This window comes from Sebastes umbrosus, chromosome 10, assembly GCF_015220745.1.
Source record: "Sebastes umbrosus isolate fSebUmb1 chromosome 10, fSebUmb1.pri, whole genome shotgun sequence".
NCBI classification, from domain to species: Eukaryota; Metazoa; Chordata; class Actinopteri; order Perciformes; family Sebastidae; genus Sebastes; species Sebastes umbrosus.
In genome coordinates, this window is record NC_051278.1 from 12122328 (window position 1) to 12149927 (window position 27600).

At 40.6% G+C, this 27600-nt stretch overlaps 2 protein-coding genes across 8 annotated transcripts in view; both read right to left on the reverse strand.

Annotated features, from left to right (window-relative positions):
• The window catches only part of ikzf1 (IKAROS family zinc finger 1 (Ikaros)), a 21771-nt gene extending 15568 nt beyond the window's left edge, over positions 1-6203 (reverse strand). For 2 of the 7 annotated variants that reach the window (XM_037783113.1, XM_037783112.1), the window contains exons 1-3: positions 5355-5449; positions 680-806; positions 485-598 (exon numbers count right to left, since the gene is read on the reverse strand). In XM_037783113.1, the coding sequence (XP_037639041.1) occupies positions 485-548 (64 nt within the window). In that variant the 5' untranslated portion in view covers positions 549-598; positions 680-806; positions 5355-5449. Of the gene's footprint in view, positions 1-484; positions 599-679; positions 807-5354 lie in introns of all 7 variants that reach the window. The other 5 variants (XM_037783107.1, XM_037783106.1, XM_037783108.1 and 2 more) reach the window with 5 other exon arrangements.
• Positions 6204-14686: 8483 nt separating this feature from the next.
• LOC119495739 (spermatogenesis-associated protein 48) lies at positions 14687-27320 on the reverse strand. Its single transcript, XM_037782497.1, has 9 exons — positions 26921-27320; positions 23989-24086; positions 22584-22666; positions 22032-22170; positions 18989-19056; positions 18866-18907; positions 18648-18755; positions 18344-18430; positions 14687-16162 (listed from the first exon to the last, which is right to left on the reverse strand). Exons 1-9 carry the CDS (start codon positions 27318-27320, stop codon positions 16033-16035), a joined length of 1155 nt encoding a protein of 384 aa, XP_037638425.1. The 3' UTR covers positions 14687-16032.
• Positions 27321-27600: the final 280 nt, after the last annotated feature.

Genomic DNA, 27600 nt, shown 5'->3' on the forward strand with positions numbered 1-27600 from the left:
AGCACGCTTCCTCCTTATTTTCACCATGATATTCCCTGGCTTGATGTTCACAAACTCAAATCAAGGCCACATTAGCTATTCCTTAAGATTGGGCTTATTAATGACATGCCATGGATCAAAGGGATTTTTTTTTTTTTTTACCTTTTCTGCCAATGACCTAAATGTGTCTCTTTGCAGCTTTAAATTAATTTTTCCAAGGGATTTGGAACGGCAAATATCTCCCACTGGATGTGTACGGGATTAAGTTATAAATTTATGTTTTTTTTTAATATATATGTTATGCTTTTGATACTGACATTTAACCGTTTTACTTTGATTTGGATGCTTTGGGAATGAATACTGTTGGGAAAGGCACTGCAGTGGTTTTGATTGCTGCTTCATGGATACACTCAACTTAACGTAGCAATCACACACTTTGATTAATTTATTCTTAATTTACACAGTGATGTTGTGAGTGGCAGTGGGTGCGTTTGGTGCCTCGTACCTTTGTCCCCTCTGTTGTTCTGCTGGTGGGTGGAGCTGGCTGACAGGTCCTCAGGGACCGCCATGGGCTCCTCTGCCTCCTCGGACACTTCGTTGGCAGGGGGGCTGTCCCTGCCTGGGGAGACACACACCAGCAAACACCCATCACTCACCGCCCAGCCCCTCGACGTGTCTCATTCAGGAGGCGCAAAATTACCTCCGGGTGCCTGTTTGTTGGGCCTATTGTATCTACTTTCTGCACGCTACGGCTCAATCATGCAGTCTTTTACCTGGCATCTGGGCCAATTCCTGGGCCTCCTCTGTCTCCATGCGGTGCAGGTACTCTAATGGGAGAGAGATGGAGATGTAGATGTGTGTAAGTTTAATCAAGTGCAGGCTCAGGAAACAACATTATAAAAAGCCAGAGTGGAGTAAAGGGCGCACTTCTCGGCGTGACTTTGTCACCTCAGTGAGATCACTCTTGTCACGCCGCAGATACACCACTGTCCCCCGCATTACATTACAAAGAATTACAGACGTTTTCATTACAAGTCTGACAGAGAGGCTGAGCTGGGAGAGTGGCTTGGCTCCGGCTGGTAGCGCGGGGTTACCGGGAATGGGCTTTCAGACCACATTTGTTATTTATTGTTAATTTCCTGCCACGTAATCATCCAAAAATGCAAACTGACTGCCGCAAAATTAAGCAGAAAATTAACTGGCCCCGGGTCACGGGGATGCGGGTGTTTGCCGTTCCCAGCTGATCGGCGCTCGTGTTCTCTCTAATTTACTGAGCATGCATCGCTGAGCCCGCGGCCTGGGCACAGACGCATGCAAGCCACAATCAGAAACAAAGAGAGGGGAGGACAGAGAGGGAGAGTAATAGAGAGGAGGAGAAGAGCGGCGAGATAGATAGAGAGGCAGAGACGGAGATGGCGATGGTGATGGGAGGGCAAGAAGTCAGAAGCAACAGGAAGGTGCAGAGAAAAGAGACAGAAAAGCAGGCCGGAGGACAGAGAAGTTCTCTGTATTTATGATTTTTTTTAGAAGCGATCCTCCGGCCAGGGCTGAATATCTGAGGAGTCACCAGTGCTCGTGGCCCCATTAATAATGGATGGCCCTCAAGCCTGCAGCAGATGGGCCCGACAGCCTCAGCCCCAGCTCCGCCACTTCAAGAAGCCCTTGGTGGGGCCGCTGCCCAGTCCAAGCAGCCACTCAGGGAGAAGTGAAGCTCCCGAAAATAGCGAAACAAGCCCAAGGGAGAAGGGGAACCTAGGCCTTCCTGTTTTACTGACAGATGGCTCCACACATTTGGAACAAATAGTGGGAAGCGACCGGGCCGCTCTGTCGCAACGCACCATATTCTGCGGAGTCAAGTCAGGAGCTCGGCGGCCTGTAGACGCCCTAGTGTGAGGGGAGGAGGAGGACGAGGGGGGCAAAGGTCACTGGTGCAGAAGATTTGTTCAGCACAACACAGGGTGTTGCGTGTTACTCCGCCGAGCTACGACTCCACAGCGCCCTTCTTCAGCATCTGGAGTTTGGAGGTCGGGGGCGGAGGGGGGTATATTCTCATGTGCCCTTTTTTTCTGGGCAGATGGTGCGAGGGGAAACACGGATGTGTTGGCGAAGGGGGGGCGTCTTCGGCAGAAATAAAAAAGAGAGTTCCTACATTCACCCACAACCCACTTGCGGAGGCATGTGGAAAGTAAGGTGCATGTAGAATATTCAGGAAGTAGCTCTTTTGTGATACTATTTTTATTTTCTACGTGTTGCACACATTTTTGTTACTATTTTAAAAAACTTTCCCATATTGTTTTTTTGGTTGTGATTTAGATACTATGCCTTAATTTTCCTTTTCCAAAGTTTAAAGTCCTACTTTGAAAAACATTCACAAGAGCAACTAAAAAGTCATAACTTTATTCTCATTTATTTAAACAAATCAAATTGATATTGTGAAATAGCAGGATTTTTACCCCCTACTGCTCAAATCTTGGTTGGTAAACGGGGGGAGATGTGTGTTAGTGACTGTGTGTGTGTGTGTGTGTGTGTGGGTGTGTGTGTGTGTGTGTGTAGGAACTGGGGGCAGGTGGAAGATTTCAAACAGTGAAATGGAAGACACAGAAAAGACTCATAGCGCAGGGGGACTGGAAAAGTTTTGGTCTGAGTATGTCGAGTGAGGAGAGGCAGGAAGAGGCTTGTGGGTTGACAGAGTTCTCGGTCCTCCTCCTGTGTGTGTGCGTGTGTGTGTGTGTGTGTGTGTGTGTGTGCGTGTTTGGTGGATGGTGGCTTTGGCAGTGGGGGTTGAGGGGGTTCGAGGCGTCTGCTCATAGCGAGGTGCAAAAGCGACACCAGGGAGCAGGGTGGAGATGAGAAACAACGAAACCGTTAACAGATACTGAGGACCACACCAGCAAAGTTTGGATACCCTGGAGGAAGCTCAGACGCTGGTGTGTATGTTTAAATGAGCGTACGTAATACACATTTAACATGAACAGTTAAATACATGAAGCAAGTAAAGAAATAGGGGGGAAATATGTCACAAAAAATACATTTTTTTCAGTTAGAATTAAATTACATTTCATGTTATTCAAATTCAATAAAAAAAAATTATTTTTTTAATAATAATCCAACATAATTTGATCAAATCTGTTACCTTTAATGGAATAATTAAACATTTGTTTTAATAATTAATCTTTGGTCTGTCTCATTTTGTTCTGGGTATGAAGGACTTTATCTATTGTTTATGTTCTGTTGTGCTGCAACTCTTTTACTGCTATTATGTGCACATTATGTTTACTGTTTTTACTTATTGTTGCTTGCTTTGTATTTCATTTTTATTATGTACATTTTTGCAGTTGTTTTTAAATGTGCTATATAAATAAAGTTTGACTTGACTTTGTAAAGGTGTGTTTTAAAAAAGTGCTTTATATATAAAGTTTTACTTGCATTTAAAAACGAAATAAAAGTGTGATTTAAGGCCGAGGAGTTTCACGTTAAATATGTTTTATATATTTCTGCTTATGACAATTTGATTTTTGGCTGCAATAAAACATGTTTTAGCATTTAAATGTGTGTAATATATCAAACAATACAAATCACAATTTTTTATTCCCACACACTCAAGTTTCCACTTTAGACAGTTACTAAACGGATGATTAATGAAAATATCTTTACTAATAATTGTCATTGGGTTTTATGATGGCTCTTTCTCATCAACCATTAGGATTAGAGGTGATCCTACAATGCCAAGCAACTTGGTGCACGCTCAGCTTTGTTCATATGGAGATTGTCATCAGTAATTCATGAAACGTTTGGGTGTAAGTGTTAGCGGATGTGTTGTGGAGGAGCCTATAGAGGGGGTGAGGGGAGACTAAAGGTGCTCTGAAGAGAAGTTTCCTTCATTTGCATCTGACACACTTCACTACTCTGCTATTCAGACAGTACAATCATTTTAATAACTGTCTGCCTTCCTCCTGCTCCCCCCTCCTCCTCCTCCTCCTACTTCTGTTTCTATTCTGACAAGAAAGATGATGTATCTGCAGACACATTCAGCAGCTTCTCTTTCCAACTGAGATATGAACAAAGTCCTATTTGTGCAGGTACTGGGGGTTCCTCTACGAGTTTTAAATAACATGTGAAATCAAACCTATTTTGTGTGCTGAATATTTGCATTTAAATGTGATCTAAGTGAAATATTAACTTCTTTTAAATGTTTCAAATTCAGAAAAATTACTTAAAAGGAAACTTCAAATGCATTCATATTTATATACAAAATATACATAAAATTAAGATGCTCTCTCACAGTTTAAGATTGGAACAAACTACTTGTCAACATCACATGAAAGCCACTTTAAAAAATAAAAATTATGAATATTTACATTCATTTTTAATTAAAAAAATAGAATAATATTAAAATATTTCTAGAAGAGGCTCAACTTCTACAAGCAGGAACTTTATATGTTTTTGCAACGTGTCAAAAAGGTTGAGACACTTTATTTCCTGAACAGTTTGAGAGTCTTTGTGTTTTTCTGTCTGGGCGTTGATGAACTACTTTCACATCAGTGTAAAAAGTTTCAACAGTCCTGCCTACATGTGTGTTTTTGTCTTCCCTTCACACAGACGTTTAACTACTAACTGAGACTGTGCTTCCAACAGGTGAATATAAAGCTTAACGGTATGAAGAAATGATCACATTTATTGATTATTCATTTATAAGAAGCATAAAGTGTCTGTGCGTACTGATTTCCTGTTTAAGCAGCGCTTAAATATTTTCACACCGTTTTGTTTTTTGGCCCCGAAATGTGCTTTTTAATCTAAAATTGATGTGAAAATGAAAATGTGTATTTTAATAATTTAACAAACTTTATAAAAAAGAGGGAAGTTTACTGAGCGCACATCTGTTGCAACAGGTGTTATAACAGGAGTGTAGAAAAAAAAATAGATTAAAAATATAACAAAATGCGTGGATAAATTTGTAGGAAATGTTAAAATTATATGAGTATTTTTATATAAATTTAAGAAATTGTGAAATAATTTATCCATGTGTTCCCATAAAAGAAAAAGAGACAGGAAAAAAATGGGGAACACTTCACTACTTCCGTTTATTTAGTCACAAATAAAGTGGAAAACTGAATATATTCTATTTAGTATTTGATTTTTAAAGTGTTTATTATTAATCCGCTACATGTCCCTGAAGCAGCCGGAGAGTTTGACGCACCAGACGGGATCAGATGCGCACCTGCACTGAAACTAAAGGAGTTTTTATTTTCCAGTCAGGTGTAATAAAGTCTCCTAAAAAGTCTTTAGAGAAGAAAACAAGTAACTTTAGAGATGTTTTTCTAGCCTTTTCGAGGTGCGTGTGGAGCAGCAAAGCGCGGTGTAAGTAGTCACTTTACCTGCTATTCCTTGAGTTTGCAGAATGAAGTTCTTCCAGCTGTCCCCGGCTCCGGCTCCATGTGCAGCAGGTCGCAGCGCCGCCGCGGCCCCATGGAGCTGCGCCCGGAGTCCCTCCCCTCTCCACTGCACTTCCTCGTTCCAGCCCAACATCACTGTGTCTCTGAGACAGGCTGGGGCATTTTGCTCGCTTTTATCCACAAGCAGGCCCGAGGAGTCTGCAGCCGCCGAGCAGCACACTTGGCACTTTGCTTTGTGCCGTGCCAATAAAAGCTGACACCCAGTAGACCATTACTGGCAGCCATGCATGAGATGGGATGAGGCGCTGCGAGGAGAGTGGACCATTCATTGTTTATTTATTTCATTCTCACCGAGGATGGAGGGGGTGAGGTGATGAGGGGGGGTCCATATTGGACAGCTCCCCTTCTGTCACCTGTTCTGGCACGCTGCTGAAGCAGTCCATGAAATTAACACAACTGTTTTCTTTTCCCATATAATGAGTTTGTTTTCATCCATTTGACTCTTTCTCTCCAGTTATGCCCCCACCATCACCATCACCATCACCATCACCATCAGTGTCAAAGCTCCTGTCCTGTCCTGCTTCCTCAACACATCAGCAAGTGTCCAAAAAGTCAGAACCTCAGAACCTGACCCATTTGTTTCTTTGTTCCAAAACCTTTGTTACTTTCTGTTTTAAGATGCATATATGCACAATTGTGTGCTTTTTTTGCTGCAAAGTCAATCATCTAAATGATGGGTCCGTACTTGCATATTGGACAGCTCCCCTTCTGTCACCTGTTCTGGCACGCTGCTGAAGCGGTCCATGAAATTAACACAACTGTTTTCTTTCCCATATATTGAGTTTGTTTTCATCCATTTGACTCTTTTTCTCCAGTTATGGCCCCCTCAGTGTCAAAGCTCCTGTCCTGTCCTGCTTCCTCAACACATCAGCAAGTGTCCAAGAAGTCAGAACCTCAGGACCTGACCCATTTGTTTCTTTGTTCCAACATTTTTGTTACTTTCTGTTTTAAGATGCATATATGCACACTGAGTGCATCCTCCTGTAGAAGTTCATCATGCAGACATGCTGCATTATATTCACTGAAATGTGGTTTTCCTTCTGGTTTTATGTTGTAGGAGTCTTGCAGAAGTCAATCATCTAAATGATGGGTCCGTACTTGCATATTGGACAGCTCCCCTCCTGTCACCTGTTCTGGCACGCTGCTGAAGCAGTCCATGAAATTAACACAACTGTTTTCTTTCCCATATAATGAGTTTGTTTTCATCCATTTGACTCTTTCTCTCCAGTTATGGCCCCCTCTTCAGTGTCAAAGCTCCTGTCCTGTCCTCAACACATCAGCAAGTGTCCAAAAAGTCAGAACTTCAGAACCTGACCCATTGTTTCTTTGTTCAACATGTTTCTTACTTTCTGTTTTAAGATGCATAAGACCCACACTGACTGCATCCTCCCTGAGTCCTGCAGAAGTTCATCATGCAGACATGCTGCATTATATTCACTGAAATGTGGTTTTCCTTCTGGTTTGATGTATGTAGAAGTCTTGCAGACCAACACATTTGGCTCTGTGAGACCAAACCCATTTGAGATATTTCAGTTTCAGACTCTCTTTTAAGTATAATGAGTTTGTTTCATCCATTTGACTTTCTCTCCAGTTATGCCGCCCACCCACCATCACCCCCCCCCCCCCCCCCCCCCCCCCAGTGTCAAAGCTCCTGTCCTGTCCTCAACACATCAGCAAAGTGTCCAAAAAGTCAGAACCTGACCCATTTGTTCCTTTGTTCAACATCTTTGTTACTTTCTGTTTTAAGATGCATATACAGTATGCACACTGAGTGCATCTTGGCTGAGTCCTGCAGAAGTTCCTCATGCAGACATGCTGCATTATATTCACTGAAATGTGGTTTTCCTTCTGGTTTTATGTTGTAGAAGTCTTGCAGACCAACACACTGGTTCTGTGAGACCAAACCCATTAGAGATATTTCAGTTTCAGACTCTTTTTTTTTTGCTGCAAAGTCAATCATCTAGATTCCAAACTGTTTGAAACTATAAGATCCACAACAGTGAATGTAAATTATTAAAACGTCCCCACACTTTAAGCCCGCTGTCTACAGCAGTGATTCTCAATGTGGGGTTCGGGGACCCCCGGCGGTACGTGGCAGGTCTGTCAGGGGGTCCGCGAAATAATTTGCTATGAATTATTTAAAAAAAAACTGTATTATTAAGAAGTACATATCTACAGATGGGGAGCATTTCCAATAAAACAAGCATATTGTGTCCATTACTATGTCCATAAATATGATAACAGTTATATCGAGCGACAGCGATGGGAGACCGAAATGCATCAAGTTTTAGAATACAAATACTTCCAATGGCATCGAAGAGTAGGCCTATAAATGATAGGAAGCATTATGCTTAATCAGTGTTACGTCTCCCCTTTAAAGGGACTGTTTGTAACTTCTTACACGTATAAATCAATTAACCATGCACGCTTGCATGTGGCTACGCTGTTCAGACTCAGACTCCAACACAAACTACACAGAAGCACCAAAACCGCAAAGTTATATTTAGTGAAGCCCGTCTTGCAAAACAGTGTTGGCCGCGGTCGGAGGACGCGGAGGAGACCGTAGCTTTGGTCTCCAGGGCCGGAGTCTCTGCTGTACTCCGCTCCTCTGCCTGCCTGCCTGCTTGCCTTCACTCACACACCGCGCTCGTTCTCGCTATTTCGCTCCACTCTCACGTGCATGTGCGCACACTACACACTGCAGAAGAGATAGTTTAGCTCTGAGAATATCTAGTAAATGTACAGTGGACGTTTGTGCAGAAATAAATGCTGCAGCTCCTCCAGACCAACAGAGGTTTCCCGTGTTTTGTGAAGTGACGGGCTCCGCCTGCGGTCGGGAGGCTGACGCTGACTTTTGTTGACTTTACGGCCACAGGTGTCGCTGTTAACAAGCATTTCTGATTCTTACAAACAGTCCCTTTGAGGGGTCCCTGGCCCCGAAAGGTTTGAGAACCCCTGGTCTACAGCACATGTAACTGGACTCTAACTCTGCCATCTATCATGCTGAGTATGAACGTAACATATAAGGGCAGGCCTGTTAAGATGTTTCAGCGTGTTCTCATCCCAACTCGTCACATACTGACGCTTTGTCAGTACATCCCCTCGGCGTCTTTTCGGTCGCAGTAAACACCAGGGCTGTAGTACTCGAGTCTGGTTTCAAGTCTACTTTTTGAAGTCTTGCATTTTGTCTTGGACTCGTGCCTTGTTGGACTCAGACTTGTCTTGGTCTCGGCCATTGAGAACTGGTTGAGTTGTTCCTGGCTGCTGATTTGGGATCAGTTGTACAGAACGTTGCCTGATTCTAACAGTGTCTCCCTTGTATGCAAATATGATAATAAACAGATAAAAAAAACAAGTTTAATCTTTCTTCAATTCATGGTTGTTTGTTTTAGGAAGGTTGCAGCACTCCTACTTCCTCGTCTATGCTATTTGCATAAATAATACTCTAAATAAATATATTGAAAATAAAAATTAAATGAAAATGTCCCTGCTTGAGGGCATGTTGGGGGTGGTCCCGGGGTAGAAACATCTGTAGCATATAATGGATCAAATTCAAAGTTCATGAATGTAACGTTAGACAGTAATATGTGCTGTAATGTAACCTCAAGCCTAAATTCTACTGATTAGTTTGATGTTAGAAGATAGATCAATATTGTTTATAGAGTATTTCTGTCCATTGGAAAGACACTATTGCCGATTATGGTCTTGAACAGGACTCGATTTGCTCTCGGACTTGGTCTTGACTCAGACTCAAATGGACGTGGTCTTGGACTTGACTTGGACACGATTAAATTGCACTTGACTACAGCCCTGGTAAACACGTGCTTAATGCTGTGAATTAAACAGAAACACTCGGCTTTGGTTCAGGCAACAATACCACTATAGTTAGGTTTAGGAAAAAAAACAACATGTTTGGGCTTCAAACTACTGCGCCTGTACAGTGAAAATGAAACTGAAGGTTGAGAACACAGGGCATGAACCAACAGCTGATTGTAACATGAGGCCTGGTGTGTCTCTTTTCGCTCTTGAAGCTAAGTCACCACATTCCCGGCGCACTTTCTCTGAGCATTTAATATTGACGCGGATGGGTTTTACATTGTAGTTAATAGAAAACCCAGTGTGTCTCATACCAACACTAAAGGGTGCCATACCGAACTCCGATGGCCGTGACAAAGCGTCGGTATTTGACGCCCCTTGGACCGAGAACGGGCTGAATGTTATAATAACTACTTTCCAATTTTCTTATAATGCCAGTCTTAAGTGTCAATCTCCTGCACAGGCATGTAGTTGAAGCCACAGAGTGATGAGTGCCTGAAATCATTAAAAGAAATATAAATTGTGGATTAATATTGATGGAAATCCTAAATAAATAATGAGTTACACCTCTGGATTGGCTAAAATAACTCAGATATAAATAACTCCAGATATGTCCTGCCATTATTTTCTCACATGAATATCTAGCAGAGCTGTAATTACTGTATTTCAAGTTACTGAGCTTATACTATTAAAGTAGAGCTTTTTCCCCTAAAGAACTTTATGCATTCACTGCTGATTAAGTAACAAGAGTTTATACTCAATTTCCCAGAGTAAGTCGTGGTTATACTCCGTGAATTTACCTCCCACTGTTCTCTCTACTTGTGTTTTTTTCTTTCCCAGTATCCCGCTGTCCTCAGGCCCCGTGGAGCCCTCTTATCTCAGGAGAGGCTGTGTGTGCTGGATTGCTGAGTCACCTTTCGTGGGAGGCTGCCTCTTATCTCCTAAGAAGCACAACATTCAGGCAGTTGGTTGCAAAAGGAGGAACTTTGGGCAGGAGCGCTGCGGCCTGCTGTGTCTTCACGGCCGTGTTACGGATTGCAGCATTGCTCGCCGACTTCCTCAAAGCCTCATGGGCCGGCGCTGCTGTCTCTGTTAAGGTCAGAAAGTGCAGGTTTTTGGACGCACGACGACGTAGGTGTTGAAAAAAGCTGCAGGTTGAGGCCACACAGCAGAGGGAATGCTGGGACTGAAATGTGACACAACGTTATCAGCAAACGCAGAGGTGTCCAATCATCGTGACTGTGGGCTTCCACGGCCCCAGAGATACGGTCCCGTCCCAGTGACACAGCAGGTCTGAGAGGCAAAGGACAATGATTCAGTGAAGGTTTTAGAGAAGTTACTGCAGAGCTGGGATGAAAACTCACCGCTGGCTTAGTTGCTGATCATCATCTTAACGTCTGACTTCTACAAAACATTAAATTATTATTATTCATGCCTTCAATCTGAAGCAGATTCCTGCTTCAAGCTTTTATACGATTACTTCGTTCTGCAGCCTTTAAGATTAAACTACATGAACGGGGCTGTAATCCAAATCAAACTAAACATAACCCGCTGCTCCTTTAGGTTAATCCACAACCTGAAGCATGTTGCTGTAATTAATATCATTACCTGGCAAGTCTCAAAACATCATCAGGCAGTGTAGCCGGCCGACTACCGAACAATAGGCTCTGGCTGGTTCTTATTTCATGGATCTTTAAGCAGTATTCACTGTTTCACATTTGGAAGCACGAGCAGCATGTACCCCTTAATTGGTTTCAACACCTTAATAAGTCAAAGGCGTTCAAGACTGATAATCACATTAAATAGTCCAATTTATCTAAAAAGTCAATTGCAAACTGAGAAACTCCCTTTCTTTAGGAATGCATTATGCTGTGAGGATGTCAGAGTAAATTAAATTCCCCTCTGCACACTAAAGCATCTATTTCCTTATGGTAATTATCTGCTGGAATAGACGTGTCACTAGAAGGAGTCAGGCATGCCTGACATTTAGCCTTTTTATGGTGCGGCGATGAGTAAAAATTAAGATGAGGAAAAGCAAATTAATCTGCAGCCCAGGCAGGCATTGAGAGATCCTGGAGGATAGTGGCTAAATCAATCATGATGTTTGTGAAGCTGTTTTGAAAAGGAGCCGCTGATGAGATTCAGACCACAGGCTGGGAAATCTGAGGAGGAGGAGGTGCTTTAGCAAATAGAGTTATGATTGCTATGAGGAGATTTACGCAGTTTTGTTGGGTTTGAACACAACAGAAAACACGCAAACTTGGGTACAATACCTATTTTAAAGAAATAATTAAACATTTTGAGAAATACACTTTTTTTTTGCTGAGAGTTAGATAAAAAAAAAAATATTATCATTTATGGCAGCAATTTACATTTGCTTAGGTAATAACATGGTAATAGTTTGATATTTTGATAATAAAGAGGTACTAATTCCATGTAATTATCAAAGTAATAACCAGGTAATAGCTTGGAATTAACAATCTGGGTAATATTAGATTGAAATATATATAACAGGGTAATAAGAGGCCAACAACAAAGGGTAATAATGGTAAAACACATTTAAAGATATTGAGGCAAAACTATTTAATAATAGTATAGTAATATTTTTTAACCTGATAACGATAAAATGTATATATCAGTGCAATATTTGGATTTAAAAACGGTAATATTGTGACATTAATGGGGTGATAACCTGATCATGAGGCAATATATATCATAGGCTATCTATCAGCGTAATACTAAATGTAACATATGTACATTGTTTAGTGTTTGCAGCCCTGACTCATGTCTATTACACAGAAACTACCACAAAGTGTTTCCAGGTAATTATGATGCCTATTGATGTTTGGTTTTATCTACTATTACCATGAAATTTAACAGAAACAGGTCGTAAAGTGTTTCCAGGAAACAAGTCACAGCATTAAACATGTAATTTTTTCTACAGTGTTACCTTGAAACAAAAGCAAGTGGTTGTACCATAAGGGAGGATGAATTTCAGCATTATAATATGGCAACAAAATTTAAACTTACAAGAATTTAATGTGATTTTGAAGTTATTACGCTGACAGTAGTCTATCATATATATTGTGAAACATCAACCTATTTTACCCCATTATTATCAGGTTATTAATGACACCATATTAGCATTTATAATCCAAATATTGCACTGATATAACCATTATATTGTCAGCAGGTTACCATATTGTTACCACAATATTACTATACTATTAATAAATAGTTTAGTCTCGTTGCTATCTTTAAATGTGTTTCCTCATTATTACTAGGGGTGTCGCGATATACCGGTATTGATGATAACTGTGATATTTAAAAAATTAAATACTGATATCATGTTAATAACACACATATGATAATATCGTGTAAATAATCCAGCGCCTCTTAAATGGTTACAGACTCTCCAACCTCCCTACACTCGTACTTTGAGTGCAGTTAAGATGCCAAAAAAGAGACAATGCACAAAGTTAAAGATGAATTTGACTGATAGCATTATTTATTTATTCAAATTTTCTATTGATATCGCAATAATATTATTATCGTGAATTCTTTTGGCCACGATATTGTAAAACAACAACAACCCTAATTATTTCTCTTTGTTATTGGCCTCTTATTACAATGTTACATCAATTTCAGTCTAATATTGCCCAGATATACCCATTGTTAATACCAAGCTTTTACCTGGTAATTACACGGTATTACTTAACTATTACCTCTTTATTATGAAACTATTACCGCATTATTACCATGTTATTACCAAGTTGTAATGTAAAGAGTTACCAATATTATTTTCATATCTGGAGAAACAGCTAGCTGGAAACAGGATGTCATGAGTGCTAATTGTTGAGCTACAGATGTGCTTTTATTACTTTTAGACAGAGCTAGTTCAGCTGTTTCCCTGTTTACAGTCTTTAAGCTATGCTGTGCTAACTGTTTCTTGGCTGGAGCAGTATAAATCTTCTCATCTAACTCTCAACAAGAAAAAAAGTGTATTTTCCAAAATGTCAAACTATATCTGTAACTGTCTAAAACATCTCCAAACGTCCTAAATGGGTGAAAATAACGATCACTAATTAGATTGAAAATGTTTAGTTAATAGTAGCTGGTCACTCCATCCATAATAACGTGGTTAATATTGAACGCTGGCTTTTTCTAAGTCAAGATTGTCCACCACATTAATTGGTGGTTACTAGACGTCAATCACGAACAGAGCTGTTGGCTGATACCAGACCAAAAGGAAGAGTGCTCTCTCTAGATTCACTGGATTCACTACAACGCAAAGGAAAAGATAAATCTAAACAAAGTGTGTTGGTATGATTTATAACTGAACTGCTAAAGGGGGAATTCTCAATCTTTTACACATGAAGTTAAGTGTTGTTCATTAACACGAAGCGTTATGGTAATGTGATCACTGTTTTCAGTAAAGGGGAGTAGCCTATATGGGTTTTTGGGACATGTTAGCTTGACGCAGGGCCTGGAGGTGTGGAGGAGTGGGGAGGCAGCTTGCGTCTATCGAAAGAGGAGAAATGGGACTCCCGGTAACTCCAGAGTTATTGTATTGAAATGTGCGTTCTTAGCTGGCTTGCTATCATTGCCCATTAGGTTTGGGAGTCACCTTGGTTTGTCCAGAGTTGGAGGATGTGTGAATTCACTGTGAGGACGGGACTACTGCAGTGCTGCTGCATGCAGTCACTAAGTCAGCTGTTGATAGTCAGTTAATATCTCTAAAACGTACTGTAGGCAGACTGCTTGTTCAAATATTTTGTTTTGTATTTCTACACAAGGTAACTACAGAATATATGAAGCACAGAGCATTTCCAGTTGTTTAGATTCACCTATGAGTAGGGCTGTGTATCGGCAAGAATCTGGCGTTACATACGTATCGTGTTACAGGGGTTAAGATTCAATATGTTGAGATATACTGCGATACTGCAAGGCAATCAGAACAGTGCATCTACATTTGCATTTATCACAGTACATGTAACATCCAACATCATAGCACTACTTTGAGAGGGCACATACACTGAGAGGGCGCATATCCTTGCAAATGAAATAAAGTATTGACTGAGTTCATCCTGGCATGTAAACTATTAAGTAAAAATTGATAGAGTTCTTGAGAATCAATGCAGTATCACAAAACACAATATCATGATATTCAATATTTTCTTACACCCCTACCTATGACGCAGTCGTGCTGAGTAACGAAGGTCATGTAACGCAGTACTTTTGCTGTTGAGTAAAGAGTAAAGTAATTCAATTACTTTTCAATGCGCAATATGTAATGAGTAATTGATTTCATTTTTTAAGTAACTTGCCCAACACTGCTCTTCATGAGGAGTACTATACAGCCTGTGAAAACAAGTGTACAAGGTCTCCTGTAGCTCTGAAGGGTGCTTTCAAAGTTTAAATGATGTCTAGCTAATAATAGATGCTATTGAGCTGCATTATGGGAAATGTAGGATCCAACACTTTTGGAGTTTGGCCCGTACTCAAGACTAAAGGCCTTTAAACAACGGGGGTGTGAAGAATACACGACAAGAAAATGTGAAATACTCGCTATTATATGTCTAGGGCTTTTAAAGGTAAGAATGGAAGGAGTGGATCTGGCCTGCGCTGCCTTTGTCAGGGTTGAAAGGAGTAAAAAAGTTTGCCGTCCTAGTTCGGACTACGGAGCCTCTGTGTTGTTGTTTCATAAATCTAGGCGTAACTCAACCGGTTCCGCACGACGTGATTGGTTGATGCCTTTATTCACGGTGCGAAAGCTCTGAAAATCGACGTTAAGGAAAAAAAAAAATGCCGCTTTTTCGCTGCGAAATATTTGCTTTCTGTGTGAGAGTACTCATGACTCAAAAACAAGTTTGAAAAAAATATATTGACGTGCAAATGAATCACTTGTGAGTCCCCCGACTGTATGGAAGTGCAACACTAAATCACTGAAGTGCCCCTTTAATGACAATACATTTAAGATAATGTAACTGAGATGTGGATTAGAACTGTGATGCATCAGTGATCATAAAACCTTAAAACTCACAAAGTCAGCAGCTTGTTCAAGTAGTAATCCTCGTGAAATGTAAATCTAAACAAAATATAGATGAAGAGAGACAGGAAAACCAGCTCATCCCTATTTCCTGTGTAAGCGTGAAGCTGCACAAACCACAGACGTAAAGCTATAGCTGGCAGACGCCTCATAATAATGTCGATTTGCATTACAGTCACATCTACAGAAAAATGACACCTCTAAATGATGCGTGCAGCGTAAACTGCATTTAATATGTACTTCCTGAGCAAATGAGCTCGGGTTAAACCCAAAATATGACTCATAATGGGTCTCCTATACCTTTCATTGTTTTTTATACTGTTAAATGTGTTGATAGAAAGGATATCCGCTATGATCTATGCAGTATTCCACGTAACATTTGTGCAGAAAATCCTCATACTTCCTTAAATATAATCTCTGTTTGGTCCCTCTCTTTGCCCTTCATGACAGAAACATAGAGTGTGTGGGCTGAAACACACACACACACACACAGTGAGCGAGTGAGTGATTCGGTGAGAGAGCGAATGTTTAAGAGGACAATGCAAGAGCTCACTACCCAGAGTTAGAAAACCACTCATCTAAATCAGGGAAATTATGATAATGGGGCATCTCATTATTCTCCAACTCCCTCCGAATCAGTCACTGACATCACATCATTATAGACGTATTCACACAAACAGATTGGATGGCATAAAAAGGAAGCTGACACCTTCAAAACTTTCTCATCTGCTTTGTCTAAAGCCTCCTCGCGTGTTTGCATGTGACAGGAACTCTCAGGAAGGGGTTGCGGGGGGTCGAGGTGGTCACCATTCGAGACAGGGGGGCCGTACGGCCGAAAGTAGGACTCCTCCATTCTGTTATTGTCCTGTGAACATATCACAATTTTGAGTCAGTGAATTTATTTTTGGATCAAGTAAAAATGAAACGGCAACAGACTGATACTTAAAAAAACACCCATAGGCACTTGTGTAATAAGTGGCAAGCCAGAATCCCGAGGACGTTTGACCGTTGCAGCAGACAGTTAATCAATCCAAGAGCTTGTCTGTTCTTCTGTTTTGGGGAAAAAATATGGGAGGCCAGCCTAATCAGCAGAGGAAACAGATCTCAGGGGGTGTCGGGCACCAGGAAAATGGATCTAGGTTGTGAAAAACCACGATTACCACGAGCTACTCTGGAATCAGCCATCTGGAGATGCCTGACTCCAAAAGCCGGTAAAGTTCGCTCAACTGGGGCCCAACTAGGAAACAGGTTTACACCTCCTTAACAGCCAGACGGCACTCCCAGAGCGGAGCCACGTTTGCTCTACACAGCGAGGTGGACATTTTCTGAAGTGAAATATTTCCCATTGCTCTTGATGCCATTTAAGAAAATCAGAAATCTGCTGTGAAGAATGTAAATTGTGCCCTCGAATTAACCTTCTTGTCTTTTTCTCCCCAGTTTTCCAAGACTTCCAATTTCCTTCCTGTCTGTCGTCAGGAATGACATCCATTGTTTTTTTTTAATCTCTGTCTGAACATTTCCAATTACTGTAGTCTTTACCAACTGACCATTAACTTGTATCTCACCGGCCCACTCATCCAAAAAAAAACTAAGACACACATTTAGCTGATGCAAATGCCCAAAGTGATGCCAGTCAAAAACACACAGGCACAAAAAAGAAGGAAAATATAATTCTGAATAAAATGCAAACAGAAGAACATTAGAAAAAAAATATTATTCATTATTTATAATAATTAAATTAATTGTTTTAGACACTGTATACCATCATGTATTCCCATTTGCCAATAAAACTGTGGGTACCACGAATCTTCCTCATTTTATGCTCTTTTATTTCTCTTTAAAAAAAACAAAAAAAACAGGCACCATGTATTTTTCTTGATAAGACAGAATTTGTTTTGTTGTTTGTGTCTTTGTTAAGACCTGAATTAGACAGAAGTGCCGCTACGCACCCATATCCCTCTTCTTGTGACATGTAGCACAATGATTTAGGCTTAAGACGTGTTTCTTGGTGATTATCAAGAAGGTTTTACTCTTTGTAAAATGATTACTTGGCTTTGTTTTTCTTTTTAAAAAGCACTAAATAAGCATTATACGCCTGTTAAATTAAATACTGGCTGATCCAACATCTTAAATTATTCATTAACTAAGTATAACCCACTGTAGTCTTGGTATTAATGATGATTACTCTGAGCTGTATTTCATTTTCAAATGAATAGCAGTAAGATATGCTGTGTGGTGAAGTGAGGATATAACGTGAGGCTGGTTTCAGTGGAGAGCATTAGAACGCCCTCCAGTGGACATCTGTGATCATTATTGTCTCACACCCATAAAAAAGATCATGTGTATTGAGGATGTGAGTAGTGGTGGGAGAACAGAATACTAAGAGAACAGAAAAAATATACATGAAAAATGTCAATCAGTGTTTCCCAAAGCCTAAGATGACGTCCTCAAATGTCTTGTTTTGTCCACAACTCAAAAATATTCAGTTTACTGTCATAGACTGTCATTTAAGAAGCTGGAGTCAGATAATTTTGATTTTTTTTCTTTAAAAAATGACTCAAACTGACTAATCAATTATCAATATAGTATAATAATTGGCAACTAACTAAGTTGTCAGGTGGTAGTAAATGTACAGTGAAGGTTTCAGTTTGTATATGAATAAACACTGCAGCTCCTCAAGACCAGCCTTTGAGACTGTGGACATATTCATAATTGGTCTGGTCTGTTTAACAAAGTAGCATTAATAACACAATAACACTTTAGATGAGAACAACAAATGGTTGAAAATAGCATGTTGGCATTGTTGAATTTATTGAATTCCTCAAGTATTTGTCTCAAGAGTATCTTAACCATATTATATGATATATCTGTTTTAATAAATGTGCTTGTGACATCTCACATGTGGCTTTGACTTAAAACTGAACTGTTAGCCAACTTCGTAGAAAATACAAAGATATATATTATACAGTGTATCGCCATTCAGTCTAAAAAATACCGAGATATGATTTTTGGTCCACATCGCCCAGCCCCTACTGTGAAGACTCACCCAGGACTGGAGACCGCTGGGACAGAGACTGCAGCATCAGCAGCAGAGTAAGAAGCCTTGCCGGTATATCCAGGGATGGTGGTCCGGCTGGCACAAACCAGACGTTCACACATTATTTATCAGGATGTGTTACAGGAGGCTGAACATCACCGTGTGAGAGGAATATTAAAGGTTTCAGAATCTGCTTTAGTCACTCAGAGTGTCATAAAAAAATATGTCCAGTGCAAAATGAAATTCCTGCTGCATTAATAGAGCTCTTGGGATCCACAGTGAATGTGTGTGTGTCATAAAAAGTGTGTCTTACTGCGCTGTAGGCACGTACGGTGGCACGACGCTCCTCTTCAGGGTCAGCGGGTTAAAGTCTTCATCCATGTTGTCGATGTTATGCGTGTTCTCAGAGCCGATCATACCACTATGAGAACACACGCACAGAAGTCAGCTCTGGGGACGCTGGGAATTGGATTCATGGACTAACATATGTGTAGGACATTTGTGGTGACCTCTCGAACGTGAAGTACTCACGTGTAGAGAGGGATCTGACCGGACCTCGGACATCCACTGCAGCTGAACAGAGGAGAGAGACATGCTGCTTTAAAATTGGTGATCATCATTGATGTAACTGCTCTCAATGCAGGAGAAACTTACAATGATATGGGTTTCTTGGCATCGTTCCTGGATCGAAGCTGCTGCCTGCTCCACTCAGCTCCAACAGACTTGGAAATGACAGAAACAGAACATCTGTTAGCAGAATTTATCAGGCACCTTTATTAAGATACTCAGTTCTTATAAAGCGATACACCATCACTTCACTACATAATCATACACGTAGACATGTGACGATGTTCACATTGGTAAATGCTGCAGTGGTTTATCATCAGTTCATTACCACATTGATTGGAAATCATTAAAGGATCAGTCTGGTTGGTTATGTTATAGATTTTTCTTATTTTTAACAAATGGGAAGACCAAAAACCAACATTGTGTTAGTCTGCCTCTCAATGCTCCACTTCCCCAGCCTGTCTGTGGCTCTCAGTCAAAAAGGCCCAGACAAACCAACCCGACATCAAAGAACTAGCAGCAATGAAGGCCGACTTTTTGCCTCACGTCGCCTTTGTCTTGGCCGACAAGTAGCATTTGAACACACCGCAAAGATGAGTTAGCATGTACATTCTGCATCTGTGTGAGAGGAAATAACTCTTCACACCAGCAGGTGGCAGTAGTCTGTATTCATCATTCAAAAATTGAAACCGGAAGACTGAGGACTGGGGATATACAAGCTGACACCGAGACGATTCTGAAAACATTTGAGGTGAGAAATAGGCATTACAGTAACAGAATATTGATTCATATTTGATCAGCGCTGCCTAGTTTGAACGTTTGATCGGAGTTTGCGAGTGATTGACAGCTGCCTCCGTTGAATGAACAGCCAATAGGAACGCTCTCTCTCTGAAATGACCTGTGATTGGCCAAAGTCTCCCGTCACGGGCTCGATTTTTTAAAGCGTGAAAACAGAGCCATGAGGAGGTGCAGAAGTTTAGTTTTCTCTCAGAACACTTGAATTACAATATGCTGAAAGGTTATTATGGAATTTTTGACCAATGATGCCAAAAAATATACTGACTACTGCAAGTTTAAGCCCATCGTTCCTCCTGAAGACGTACATTTTTAAGATATTTAATATACAGTCACTTGTATTCAGTCAGTGTAGCTTTTAGCAGAAATTACTCAAACATTGGTAAATAGTGCATTTTGATGGGGACTACTTTTAGCTGCGGATTAATACACATTTTCACATTTTGTTTTAGTGAGTAAGTAGTGACTCAAAATTAACTACAGTGCCCACTGACGTTTATATGCATATTCTGTTTTTTTCCCCTATTTCGAAAAAAAGACAATGTTCCCAATTGAGACGCATATTAAAAATGTGCTGTATACATGTCCAAATAATGCTCTTAAACCCTGAATAATATCGGCATAACCCACATGTCTTAATCAGAAAATGCCTCATTCGGAATAAGACTTAATTCACAATACACAAACTGAATAGCCCGTTTCCATGACCCGTATGAAATTCAGAATATTGTCATATTCTGAATAATAGTGGAATATTAGTGTGCATGTAAACACAGTCATGGTCATCGTAATGAAAGAATATGTCACTCAGTGTAGCTCATTGAGTTTTAGTTTTTGAACATCAATGAAAGTCTAGGGCAAACAGGAATAAACTACAACAAGGGCAGAGAGCCTTACTTTGGGAAGTTGGGAAGTTTTCCGGTGGGGTGCGAAACAAATTGGGCCGTTTCAGTGAAAAAAACAAAACACACAACACGACACTGAGAGAGAGAGAGGGCTGAGTTGTGTCCCAGTCGAGTGGGCTGACCGACCCAGTGTGGTTCTGTTTGGCTCTCATGAAAATGATGAAAACCCGAAAAATGGAGGCATCCAAGTGCTTCAAAATAATAAGTCAATGTATTCAGCTCTGCTGGTGCCAATGACAGTCAGAGAGGATGACCAGAGTAACAGAGTGGATTCAGGACAACAGGGATAAAAAAGAGGAGCAATTCACTGTTGGATTTGGTCTTTTCATGAGATTTAATGGCAATAAGAAAAATAAAGAATATCATCAGTCTTATACTTTATTTGCCTCCTTCAGTCTTTATGCTGCATTTTACGTTGTGTGCCAAGAGGTCAAAACTGACAGTAAATGTGCTGCATTGTTTTAAGTCACAAGGGGCACATTCTCAACCTTTTGCAACTTAAGGCCCACTTCTGATAGTTCTGATTTCCGAGGACCACCTTCCCAAATAAATGAGGAAAAAAAACACAACAAGACAAAAAAGGAGAAAGAATAAATAATGTAAATATGCCACTGTCAGCTGTAATGACCAAAATAAATATTCTGCTTATTCTCACCCATCACTGCCTGCCATTATGTATCCAAATTTAATGTATTCAAGGTCATATTTACTCACCGCACGCTTTGGAGCTTTTACTGGCACAGGGTTGTCTCCCACATCACATTTTTATTTTTAAAAAAAATCTATTTTGTGTCACTGCTAACGGTGAGAACACGTTTGTCACCGCCTGATGATGTGTCGTTAAAATCATTTAAATCATGCATTATAATTTGTCATTTTTCCTTTATGTGAATTCTTGAGCACATTTAGATATAATAACTATTTTTGTAAATTAGCCAAGAAACAATTCTTAATTTAATCTAACAGACCTCCGTGGTCCACTAGGTGGCGCTCTGAGGCCCACCAGTGGGCCCCGACCCAGTGGTTGAGAATAGCTGCTGCAGAGTTTCTGAACATGGTTGAATGAGAGAAAGTGAAGTAGAAAAATCACCTCCAACACATTCATTCCTTTCTCTAAAACTAAATATAAAACAAATATACTTGTTAGTCGGAAACAAGTTTTTAATTTTGAGAGATAATTAACAGTTGTTTTCATTCTCACAGTAATTACATTCAGGTAACACAATTAGATTGATTTTTCTTGATAGTAAATGACTTCCTTATAAACCACCGCTGTTTAATTATTTCAGCACAGCAGTTCTACTGTGAAGTATTTTATTATATTTGCACGTCTCTCCAGAGTAACCAGCTATTACAAATTCAAATGTCCTTCAGCCAGAGTGTAAACCTCTAGGAGCCCACAGCTGGAGAGAAAGACCTTTTGTGCTCACCTGCCACAGCTGAGGTCGACTACTGTAGCGTCTCGATGAGGGACGCTCGCTCACTGGGTCCGCCGTTTCCTCCATGGTTGTTTCTGGTGCCCTCAAGCGCCGCGGTAACTTCACATCCCAACCGACTTCCTCATAACTCCTGCAAACGAACGGGAAAGTCCGGCCATTAAACATCCGAACCGAGGGGCCTTGAGTGTAATTGATTAACTTGATTCCCAAAAGTTCTCAGCTTTAATTTGAATACTTAAACAGCCCCCTTCGTTGCACAAAGTATATTAGACAGCTTATTAACTGGGGAGCCAGTTCTTCCCAGAGGCTTGAAGCAAGGCTACAGTCCATCTACATGATTTCATTGAGCAGCAATTAACACAACAAGAGGACACACTGCTCCCCGATGACATCACTGGAGCACAAGATCAAACCTACTCACTCTCAATAACCCTCAAAGCAGAATGACACTGATGTGCGTGGAGCGTACATAAGGACGTATGTGGGTGGTGAGCTTTGTTTAGCGCTATGAAAGGAGACGATTGAAGGTCACCGTGTTCTGACCTCTGTGTTGCAGAAGTGTATCTGAAGCGCTGAACTGCTGCTGAGTTGTCTGTCCACAGCCTCGGATCAGAAGAGAAGCCATCCTTAAAAAACAATATTCATAGTTTTATTATATTGTCAGTGGTTTCATTTGGATATCAGGATGCAAGCTGCTAAGTGGTCACTAATTGATATTTTTCTGTATTTTATTTTCTTTTTCTCCCTTTCTTTATGTCTTACATTAACACTTTATTATTCAACATAAAGATGATGTATTTTGAATACCCGCGTGTAAACATTTTTAACCAGCACCATATTAAAAACCCATGAAGGAATGAAACTTCATTCACTTAAAATCTCATAAAAGTAGCCCATTAGTTTTTAGTATAAACAGCATCAATGCCTCTTACACCAGCCTAATGATCTTGCAAATGATCTCGGATACTTGCAGAACTGTAATGACGGCAAATCTGACACCAGTCTGCACAAATTTGTCTTAATTAAAATCCCTGCAGTAACTGTAAACGAATAACAAGACCAAGATAGAAAATCACAAATATCTAATAGATGTCAGAATGTAAAATAAAACCAGAGTTTACAGCCACGCTAAGCGAGCGGCTCTGTGAGGCTGTACTTCAGCACGCTAACATGCTCACAGTGATGTTCACCATCTTTGTTTGGACCAAAGTGGTGGACAGACCAACATTACCATCACCAGAGCCACGCAGCTAGAGTGCCAAAAAACACAAAACGTCAGGATCTAAATGACAACAAAACAAAAGTAAAGACAAAAATACAGATATACTCTCTCAAGTGAATCTGGATGAGTCAATCAGATAATTTGATGTGTTTACGCATCGAGAAGCATCAGCGTGTTCACCGCTCTCCTCCCACGTCTCAAACCGCTTAAATCCAGGCATCAATCAAGCCTCCATTCACTAAACAACACTTTAAACTCAGCTGAGCACCGCAAAGCTTTTCCTAAACCCTAATAATGTATGTCAACGTAATTATCATTACTTCAATAAGCTGATTCAGAAACAAAATAATAAAGCATGATTATGATCTCAAAGTGAACACCTTCCTACATAACAGCGGGCTAATGTGATGCTTCATCATGTGTGGTGAGACCCAGAGGGTGTGTTTATGGATTAGTCTTTCATATTTAATATGTTTGTGTTATGATGGGTAAGTGATTAATTGACCAGTGATCTGATGAAATGTAATAATAACTAGTTTGTTCTAGAAACCAAGCCGGCATTAGTTCGAGAAAATGTGTGCGGTGTCTGCAGTGCAGTCGATTGAATGTATAAATGTTTGAGTGTTTGTGTGCTCAGAGAGTTAAACAGGAAAATGAAAACAAAGATGTGTTGAGGTCCTATGTAGTGAATACATGTTGTTTTAATTGAATTCAGTCCTCACACACCTGAGGTCCAGTGTGTTTCTCAGTGAATCTGCTGTGCGATGTTGCCTCAGTTGACGTCCTCAGAGAGTGTGGTTGAACTTTAACAGGATCGGTTGAACCTTAGGATGACACAGCAACGATTAAGTATCTGGGACACGTGCAAATTGCAAACCATGACTCATGGTAATCACAGCAGTAACTGCTCTCAAGGCTAGATTACCCCATGAGGAGGCCCAGGGGCGAAAATCAACCATGGGCCCTTATTGACCGCCAGTCTCTGTGACTTGTGTGTGAATCCTGTTGCCTTTAAGTACCCACCAGGTACAACCAGAGCACACAGCAGACTACAAAATGGCAGTTTTTGCCTAGAGACACAACTACCACTCCTGTTTTCCAATACGGGGTCATCCATATGTTCCCTAGGTCCTCATTGTAAGAGTTGTAAGAGATTATAGGCTTCACAGTTCAAATTGCAAAAGAACGAAGGGAGGGTGGATGTTTCAATGCCGTTTGAATGGTGATAATTCATTCGGTCACTGTGGAGATGTCAATGTTTAAAGTCAAGAAAATTGTCTGTCCGCAAATTTGGGGGCGCAAGTTTCAATGAGTATAACATAGGCTTTAAACTGTTAGTGGGTGATTTCTATGTGTTGACCAGGGAAACAGACATTGAACATTAGACCCAGGGGGTGGGGGGGGGGGGGGGGGGGGGGGATTTCTGAGAACATAAAACCCTTTAAAAGGTCTCCTTAATGTGTCATGTTAAAAGGATATTGAGCTGGGGAACATAGGACACTGGGGACGCAGATAAGCTCCCCTTCACAACTGAAATAGTCAATATACTGTCCTTATCAAAGCTAGGCTGTTAACTAACAGTGTGACATCCTTCAATAAACACAGGGCCAAACCTTTCTTGGATATTTATGCAGAAATGAGAATAAAACCAATAGACATTATTCTGACAAGATGTAAAAGACATTTCTCGCCAGTGCCATGCAGTGCGGGAATTTTCCACATTGACAACCCTGCATCCTCTTTATAGTGCCATGTTCGGTCCACACAATAAAAACACAGACAGAGAATGTCTAAGGGGCTAACGTTAATTCCACTATTCATTTAAAGGTCCCATATCGTGCTCATTTTCAGGTTCATATTTGTATTTTGGGTTTTTAATAGAACATGTTTACATACTTTAATGTTTAAAAAAAACTTTATTTTCCTCATACTGTCTGCCTGAATATACCTGTATTTACCCTCTGGCTGAAACGCTCCGTTTAGTGCATTTCAATGGAATTGCAACAGAATTATGTTGCTAAGCAACAGCTTGGGTCCATGATTACTCCCTGTCAGCTTATGTCATTTACATACACTGTAACAGGAAATAAACTGGGACCCATTTAGAATTTTTACGTTTAAAACCGTGTAATGGTCTAAATATTGTAGATTTGTGACATCACAAATGGACAGAAATCCTGACGGCTTGTTTCAAAAGCTCAGTTTCTGAATACGGAATGTGCATATTTCTCAGTATATTGAACATTTCAATACTTTCACAGTATTTATATAGCACTTAAATCTCCTTTATACTATAACATACATTACACCACACTTTTTACAATATGGGACCTTTAAGGCTCCAAGTTTTAGAAGCAGAAGATGCTGAGTCACATGCAAAGCAGTAGTAGCTAATGCTAGCTATCAATTAGCTCAATTTGAGACTCAATTTACAGACAAAATACAACTACTAGCTATATTCTATTCTTCTTACAGCATCTTGTATTTTATAAAAAAAACAAAAAATACTTACTATCAAATAGTGTCCAGGGTAACAATGTAAAAAGATATATTGTAGCAGGAGAAGCAGACACCCTGTGTTCTCCACCATGACTCATAGATAAAGTGCCTTCACTAATACTACTGCTGTTGAATGACCAACAGGGGGCACTGCAGCACCCAAAATCCTATACAACAGTTTTAAATGCACTCAAACAGGAGGCAGAGCAGTACAGGTAATAACACTAGATTATGACACAAAGCCCCTGTATGAACAATATACCGTATAGGTAGAGAAGTGCAGTAGCCACCATAAGAACCTTATTAAGGGTGCAACTAATGGTTTTTCCATTATTAGACATGAAGGGGTTCATTAGCAGGCAGCAATCAGCAGCAGTGGTGTTTGTGGCATTTGTAGTGTGGAGTTTTAATTCGTTTTTAATTAGATTAGTTTTTTATAAAAGGCTCTCACAAATCTTGTTTTTGCTGACCACCACCTCACACCATGCTGAGATGGTGTTGATGTGATGTACAGGCGCAGTCAGGTACACTCTGACATCACTGTTGTATGTGGTTACAGGTGCAACAGATGACCACACCAACAGACTGAGAGAGTAGTGAAATACTGCTTTTCAGCCTGGTGTTAATATACTGGTGCTAATTGTTTTAACTTTTTTTCTATTTTGTTCTTACATATGTACATGCTTTTATCTTGTCTTTTGTGTTTTACTGCTGCACAACAAACTGCCCTTTGGGGTCAAAGTGATCGATTGAGACAATATTGACTCATCTGCAATTTACTTGATTAATTGATTAATCGTTTGTGTCCATAAAATAGTGTAAAACGCCTCCCGAGAGCCCAAAGTAATCTATTCAAACTGATTGTTTTGTCCAAACAACAGGCATGTTCAATTTGCAATCATATAAGACTACACTAAAGCAAGAAATCTTTTCATTCGAGAAGCTGAAGCCAGAAAATGGTTGGTGAAATAGATGCCAATTAATTTTCTGTGGATCAATTAATCAACAAATTGACTAATCATATCAGCTCTAGTCTAGTTTCAGTTTGTAGTTTCCATTTATTTTGTGCCTCTAAGTGTTGTGCCAGACAATAGATACAAGTACTAATATCAACAGTGTTAATTGGAGCAAATGTAAATATAATCTCCTGTTATTTTACCACTGAGTCTTGCTCTCAAGACGGCATCGGGGATCCTCCTGGAGTTCCAGGCCTTGTCTTCGCTCAGGTCTACACAGACACCAGAGGGGTTTAGTGCTGTTTGTGGTCTCTCTCTGAAACCTGGAGGTTTCCACAGAGCAGAGGCCACATGCTGGAAATCTATGAAATTCTGTCGACCTTTGACCCCAAGGTCCACCTCCGCTCCGGCGCTCAGCTGACCGCAGGTAGGATCCAGCAGGGGGACGTCGTCTCGTAAAGGAGCCAGGTTGACATGTCCAGCAGCGGGGTGCCATCGTCCAGGTTCCTCTCCACCACTGGCCCCGTACAGACTGGAGTTCAGCCGTCTGATGACACGCAGCTCTGCAGATAATGGCTTGAAGGGATCCAAAACTGCTGCCATTATTGCCAGGGGGAGAAACTCCCAGAGTGCCTGTGTCTATATGTGTGTGCGTCACAGATCTGCTGTCAGGCATAATGATGCAGTCAGCACCGGTTGCCCGGACACCGTCTTTGTTTGCTGCTCGGATCAAATTACTGATATGCAGAGAGGCAACCTGACCTGCTGGCTGGGGAGGTGTGGAGCTACCATAGCGCAACATTTATGTGTGAACACTTATCCGGTATTTGTTATAATAATGGAGAACAAAAATCGAATAAACGTCCTCCAGTATTTATTTTGG